General features: G+C 52.4%; 1 protein-coding gene across 1 annotated transcript; it reads left to right on the top strand.

The window, feature by feature from the left end:
• The first annotated feature begins 1,204 nt into the window (after positions 1–1,204).
• LOC142403933 (olfactory receptor 14C36-like) lies at positions 1,205–2,227 on the top strand. Its single transcript, XM_075490238.1, has one exon. It carries the CDS (start codon positions 1,268–1,270, stop codon positions 2,225–2,227), a length of 960 nt encoding a protein of 319 aa, XP_075346353.1. The 5' UTR covers positions 1,205–1,267.
• The last annotated feature ends 4,604 nt before the right edge of the window (positions 2,228–6,831 follow it).

Raw genomic sequence — 6,831 nt, 5'->3', positions numbered from 1 at the left:
GCCTTCTCCTGGGGCTAGCTGCAGGGGTGTGCAGGCAGGAGTACCCAGGGCTGTTCTTCAGAGCAGGATCCTGGTGCCGCAGGGGGCTGAGTGATGGGGCAAGGACTCTGCTGCCTGCCAGGGTCAGCACCCAGCCTGCCCGGGGAGCTCCCCAGGGTGCTGTGGGGAGAAGCTGTGGGTGGAAGGAGGGACCCCACGCAGGACAAAGCAGGGCACGGAAGGGAAGAGAAGGGCAAGGCAGGGTCCTTCTGCTATCAAGAGTCTGCTTCATGGGTCAGGGCTGCTAACGGCTCCAGATCACTCCCAGAGCATTTCCAAGGGGATTTTTCAACAGGAAGGTCAAGGTGAGGGTTACTTGAAAGGGAAAGAGCCTGAGCTTTGAGTTTTCTACTCCTGGTTGGCTGGGTGATGAATGACAAATGCAAATTCATCTTTCAGTTTTGGGTGGGGATCTGAGACTCTTCAGCTGTTATGCTGACAGATGTAAAAGTCTCACAGAAGCATCATCAACTCCAGCTTCCCTCTGCTTCAGCTCACAGAGAGCTCCAGCATCACCGGTGCAATCTCCCCATGACTTTGCATCCCTTTGCAGAGAATCCTGCTGATGCTGCTTGTTTCCTTCCCCTCCTGTCTGTGCTTCCCTTGCTCTTCCCCTCAACTTGCTGGGGAGTGGGGTTTCAGCTGCAGCTCACATGCTGACCCTGTGGGTCCTGTCATGCAGATGGGAATTCCCTTTTCTCCACTCTGCCCTGTTTCTTTTGGGGGATAATATGTGTGTGTGAACATGCTGGAGGTCAAAGAGGTGCAAGCACAAAGAAGCCAGGAAAAAGGCTGATGCACAGACCACCTCCCCTCTCTGGGCACTAAGATGCAGGCAATCCTTTTGCCTCTCCCCAGATACAGCTGTTCACTCCCAGTGCAGTAAAAATGCTCTTTTTGCTCCCAAAGAACAATCCCCTGGTAATCTTACGGTTATGAGTGGGTAACATCTGACCTAAGCTGTGAGCAGGAATGCCTAATCCTCACCCCGCCCCACTGTAGGGCAGGAGTGTCTCCTCTGGAGCCCACAGCTGAGACCCTGCTCCTCACTGTACACTCAACAAGCAACCAAAGGAGCTCTACAAAAGGAGTTGAATGAATGTGCTCCCAAAGAATAAGATAATTTGAGCATTTCTGTGAGAAAATTTGAGTTTTATTTCAAGATGTTTATCCTAACCTGTCAATGACCTCTCTTCCTTGGACAGGTCCCCATGCCCTGAGGTAGCAGATGTCCAACAACAGCTCCAACACTGAGTTCCTCCTCCTCGTCTTTGCGGACACGCGGGAGCTGCAGCTCTTGCAGTTCTGGCTCTTCCTGGGCATCTACCTGGCTGCCCTCCTGGGCAATGGCCTCATCATCACCACCGTAGCCTGCGACCACAGCCTCCACACCCCCATGTACTTCTTCCTTCTCAACCTGTCTGTTCTTGATCTGGGCTCCATCTCCACTACTGTCCCCAAATCCATGGCCAATTCCCTGTGGGACACCAGGGCCATCTCCTATGCAGGATGTGCTGCCCAGGTCTTTCTCTTTCCCTTCTTGATGTCAGCAGAGTTTTATCTGCCCACCATCATGGCCTATGACCGCTACGTTGCCATCTGTAAACCCCTGCACTACAGGACCCTCCTGGGCAGCAGAGCTTGTGTCCACATGGCAGCAGCTACCTGGGGCAGTGGGTCTCTCACTGCTGTGCTGCACACGGCCCATACACTGACAATCCCCCTCTGCCACGGCAATGCTGTGGACCAGTTCTTCTGTGAAATCCCCCAGATCCTCAAGCTCTGCTGCTCACGCTCCTATGTCAGGGAAGTTGGGCTTATTGTGGTTAGTTTTGCTTTGGCTTTTGGGTGTTTTGTTTTCATTGTGCTGTCCTATGTGCAGATCTTCAGGGCCGTGCTGAGGATCCCCTCTGAGCAGGGACGGCACAAAGCTTTTTCCACGTGCCTCCCTCACCTGGCCGTGGTCTCCCTGTTTATCAGCACTGCCATGTTTGCTTGCCTGAAGCCCCCCTCTATCTCCTCCCCATCCCTGGATCTGGTGATGGCTGTTCTGTACTCGGTGGTGCCTCCAGCAGTGAACCCCCTCATCTACAGCATGAGGAACCAGGAGCTGAAGGACTCCATTAGGAAGGTGATTTCACGGATGTTTGTCAATATTGATAAATTTTCCAACACTCTTCACAAATGATATCTAGTTTATCCCTATGCAGGCCTGTACTTTTTTTCTGGTTTTATCCTTGATTTTTTTGTCAGCAGTACCTCTATTATTATTTATGGTTATTATGTTCCTACATAATCATTTGTGTTCAGCTCCCTCTCCTGAGAAATGAACCCGTCTCACTGTCCCTCTCCCCTGAAACCTGGATAAATGTTTTTCTAACACTGTTTCAGAGCTGACCCTCTCATAGCATCTCTGTAATAAAATGACATCTCCCCCATGCAGTTCCTCAAGGTTTGGCTCTTCTTCCACAGCTGATCTCAACAACAGGCCCAGGAATTTCATTGCAAAAGGTCCTGAGTAAAAAGCTCGTTGTCACGTGGGTAGCTGTTAGAGAACAAGGGTTGGATTGAGGACACGTGGTGTTGTCTATTGACAGTGGAGATGGTGAACAGTCACCGAGATGCTGTCATACTGCGCTGTCCCACTGCGTGACAGGGCAGAGGACATCCTCCAGGAGAGGAATCTGGAGCTGCCTGGAGAGCCCGCGACATACGCATGGACCGCGGGTGCCTGGGGTGGTCACTGCCTGGAGCCCCACAAAGTGAGAGATTGCCCAAGGTGGAGTCAACCCAAGGGAAAGCACTAAATCCAGGTGTCTGCAAGGAAACAAAGATGGACACGGCCAACCCTACACAGACCAGCTCCAACAGGCAACAGCACCTTTACAGCCACCACACCACCAGCAGCACCTGCACAGCCACGAGCAGCACAGCTGGCCCCATCCCGTTCCCCCTCTCAGGCTGACCTGGTGTGAAGGCTGCACGAGTGCTCCCTACATTCCCGGCAGAACTCACCTGCAGGCTTACACACCCCCGCAGTCCCTCCAGTGTGGGCCTGGGCTTTGGGTCTGCCCACACTCAGAGATACTACCCGCTTGGCAGTTCCAGCCCTGGGTCTCTCCAGACCCTGGTGTCCTCGTCCTCCTTGCCAGCCCCCCTTAGAACTGACCAGCACAGCACGTACATACATTCACGCCCAAACACACACACAACAGTGAGCCCACTCACACAGCAAACAGCCAGGAGCAGAGTTTCATAAATGGTGTAGTTTAACCCTGGTAGGCAGCTCAGCACCACACAGCTGCTCACTCGCTGCCCCACAGCACAGTGGGGGAGAGGATCGGAAGGGTAAAAGTGAGACAACTCGTGGGTCGGGACAAAGACAGTTTAACAGGTAAAGGAAAAGCTGTGCGTGCAAGCAAAGGAAAATAAGGAATTCATTCACTGCTTCCCATCGGCAGGCAGGTGTTCAGCCATTTCTGGGCAAGCAGGGCTTCATGACACGTAACGGTGACTTGGGAAGAGAAATCCCATAAATCTGAACGTTCCCCCTTCCCTCCTTCTTCCCCCCAGCTTTTATTCCTAAGCATGACATGCTATGGTATGGAATATCCCTTTGGTCAGTTGGGGTCAGCTGTCCCAGCTGTGTCCCCTCCCAACTCCTTGTGCACCCCCAGCCTACTCGCTGGCGGGGAAGCGTGAGAAGCATGACATAGTTTCCCATGGCATGTACAGGTGGCTTCACCCCAGGGCAGGGCCTCACCAGGGGCCCAGTCATCTGTCTGCAGCCATCCCATCTGGTGTCCTTGATGACCTCATGATGCCTGCCTGCTCCTGGCCAATCACATTGCTGTCATGAGGTGACCTCACAAGCAACAGCCCAACCATGTTGGCTTTGCCTACCTCTACCCCTCTCCACTGCCTGAGCTGTCATCTGTGTCGCTTTGGGGTTGTGATGCACTTGGTGATGTCACAGGATCGGCCTGCCTGCCGCAAGTCAGTCCGGTTACTGCAGTAGAAATGGCGTCTCAGTCACCTCCCAGCCATGTCACCTTCACCTTCCTCTGCATCCCCCCTCTCCCAAGCTCTCAGCACTGATGGGTGGGGTTTCCGACACTCCAGGTGACATCACTGCGCCTGCCTCAGCACCTGGCCACTTGGGTTCTTTCCAAAGAAGTGACTTCAAAATCCACCTCCCAGCTACGCTGCCTCTCCTTGCATCATCCGTTTCCAGCAACAGGAGCAGCCTCCCAGCCAACCTCCCAGAACCCTTCGCCTTTGCCTGCCTCTCCTCTCCCCTCTACAGCGCTGTCGTTTCTGCTGGGCAGGCAGCAACATGCTCCCCACGGGGACTGCAGAGCCCTGGTGGGACAGCTCGAGTGGTGGGAGGGCAGCGATGGACGGCAAGGGCTCCTCAGGAAGGCAGGCAGGTGTGTGAGGAGGTGGAGCTGAGCTCTGGGCAAAGGGGAGGCTGGCGTGCACAGAGCCTTGCCTTGGAGGAAGCCTCATGGTCACAGGTCCTCAGTTACGTGGCAAGTTGAGCCACCCCCCAGTCTGCTGGGAGGGCACCAGGGCTGGGCACAAGTAACCCAGGAGATGCCTGGGGGGTGTGGAAGACCACATCTTGACACATTAGACACTCGATGAGCTGATGAAGGCTGGTCTCTTCCTGACAGACAAGGTGGCTCTGGCTGGGGATGGGAAGGATGAGGGCAGCCATGGCTGCAATGCCCATGAGCTGGTGGAGAAGTAGGACACCTAGCAGAATGAGAGTGCAGGACTGCAGGAGAGCTGATCTCCTAGCAGGACTGCAGGAGGCTGGAGGGGACCAGGCTGCCCAGGAGGCAGACAGACACCTGGCCTGGGGGTGCAGGGATGGAGCCAGCAGAGCCAAAGCTCAGCGGTGGCTGGAAGTGGCCATGCATGGGGAGGGCCCCCAGAAGGGCTTCTCTGAATGTGTTGTCAGCACAAGGAAGGCAGCTGAGGGAAACCTGGTGCCAGTGCCCCGTGGGGCAGGGGATGGAGTGACAAACACAGTATAAAGACAGTAATTATTGGGAACAAAGATGCTTCCTTTGAGAGTGCTGGTAGGAAATGTATTTTGCTGAGTAACTGGACACACCTACACATTTTTCTATACATTGACCTATACATAAATACAGGTTTTTCCATATACTCACATAGGAAGACAGATAACACAGATTTGATGAGATTAGTGCAAATTTGGCCATCCAGAAAGAGGAGAACGTTTCCCCACAGCTTTGTACCTTGCTTTCCTCCATCAGGCAAGAGTGGTCAACACATCCGAGCGTGACTCACTCTGTGCCAAGAGTTAGAGGTGGCATGGACAGTCCAGGGCAGGGAGTGTTTTGGGGCCCTGGGCTCTGTGCAAGACACAAAAATTATCTTTCTTAATGCTGCAGGCCTCAGTATGATGGAAATGTTGAGAACATGTTACAAAAATGAATCAACAAAGAAATAGAATGAAAGATGTAGAGTGAAGGAAAAGTCCTGTTGCAACTTTAAGCTTCAAACACCGTTGATGTTGTTCTCCTCCTGGCTTTGTTTTGTCTTGTTTTCATGTACTGATCTCTGGGGGATTTGTGTACTGCCTTTGTTTGCAAAGGGAAGCATTCATAAAATTGGGGTGGGATGCAGTTCCAGGGACAGGGGCGCGTGGTGCCAGTGGAGGTGCCCCGGGACCCTCTGCCCAGGCTCCAGCTGCAGCTTCCGAGGGGCTCTCGTCTCCAGCAGGTCCTCTGTGACAGCTGCCCGTCCCAGGCACCTACTGCAGAGACACCGGGTCCTCAGAGCTGGCACTGGACACTGATGGTCAGACAGCAGAGCTCTGCCTGAAAAGCTGAGGAATTTTTACACGTGTTTGCAAGTATAAGCGTGACCTCATCAGCTGAAACAACTGAATACTTTTAATAAAATGTCGGTGTTTTCCCATGAGATCAAAATGTGGGGTTTTCAGGATGTGCATTAATAGCAAGAGGAGCACTACTGACCTTCCTCTGTAGTTGCATGGTCAGTACTCTGTCTGTTAGGCCATGCATTTAATCTCGCTCATCTTTCACATATTCCACCTGTCCTAACTAAATTGACCAGGTCTGAAGTCACCTTTCCAGCAGCCCATCTGCACAGAAACACTGGCAATTGCTCTCTAGATTTGCCTTCCCCTTACTCTTTGGTCATTCAGGCACCCCTCAACAATCCAGTAGCTGCTTTGAGCTTCAGGGAGTTAAAAGCCTGCCTATCTTTCAGTAGTCTGTCTAATTTAGTCTAAAGAGCCAACTCTTTAATTGTGTTTAGTTTATAATTTCATTTCTGTCTAAAATATTTCTTGCATGATTATGCCTTGTGGGAGGTGAACCTCATGGGTGGCAGCTTGTACTTGGCATACACTTGAGGAGTGTGTTTTATTTGAATGGTGAATCTTAATCAGTTTTCATTTGTTTGCTCAAAATTAAGAAAATCCCTCTTTGCCTTTGTGCAGCCAGGTCTCTAAGGAAAGCGGTGGGAGCTGGTACGAAGGAGCTGGACCGTCCAGCTGCAGACTGCAGAGGAGAAGTCTGATGTAAGGAAAAGGGACACAAGTCCCAGGTGGCTGATGAGAGACATGATGCGGTTGGGGAGGTGAGGAGCAAGGTTGTCCATACTGTGTCAGACCTCAAGGGACAGCTTCTCCTACCAGTGCAGACCTCGTTAGGAGAGACCCTGGATGAATATCAACCAGAGAATGCTCCTATTGTCTCTTCTCTAAACTGAAAACTAATAAACTACACCCTG

Source organism: Mycteria americana, unplaced genomic scaffold (assembly GCF_035582795.1).
Source record: "Mycteria americana isolate JAX WOST 10 ecotype Jacksonville Zoo and Gardens unplaced genomic scaffold, USCA_MyAme_1.0 Scaffold_46, whole genome shotgun sequence".
In the NCBI taxonomy this organism is placed as follows: domain Eukaryota; kingdom Metazoa; phylum Chordata; class Aves; order Ciconiiformes; family Ciconiidae; genus Mycteria; species Mycteria americana.
Note: the sequence above shows the minus strand (reverse complement) of the source record. Positions and strands in the feature narration are given on the sequence as shown.

Excerpts from the sequence above, each read along its gene's own strand:
- LOC142403933 (XM_075490238.1), top strand. The coding sequence starts at position 1,268 with ATGTCCAACAACAGCTCCAACACTGAGTTCCTCCTCCTCGTCTTTGCG.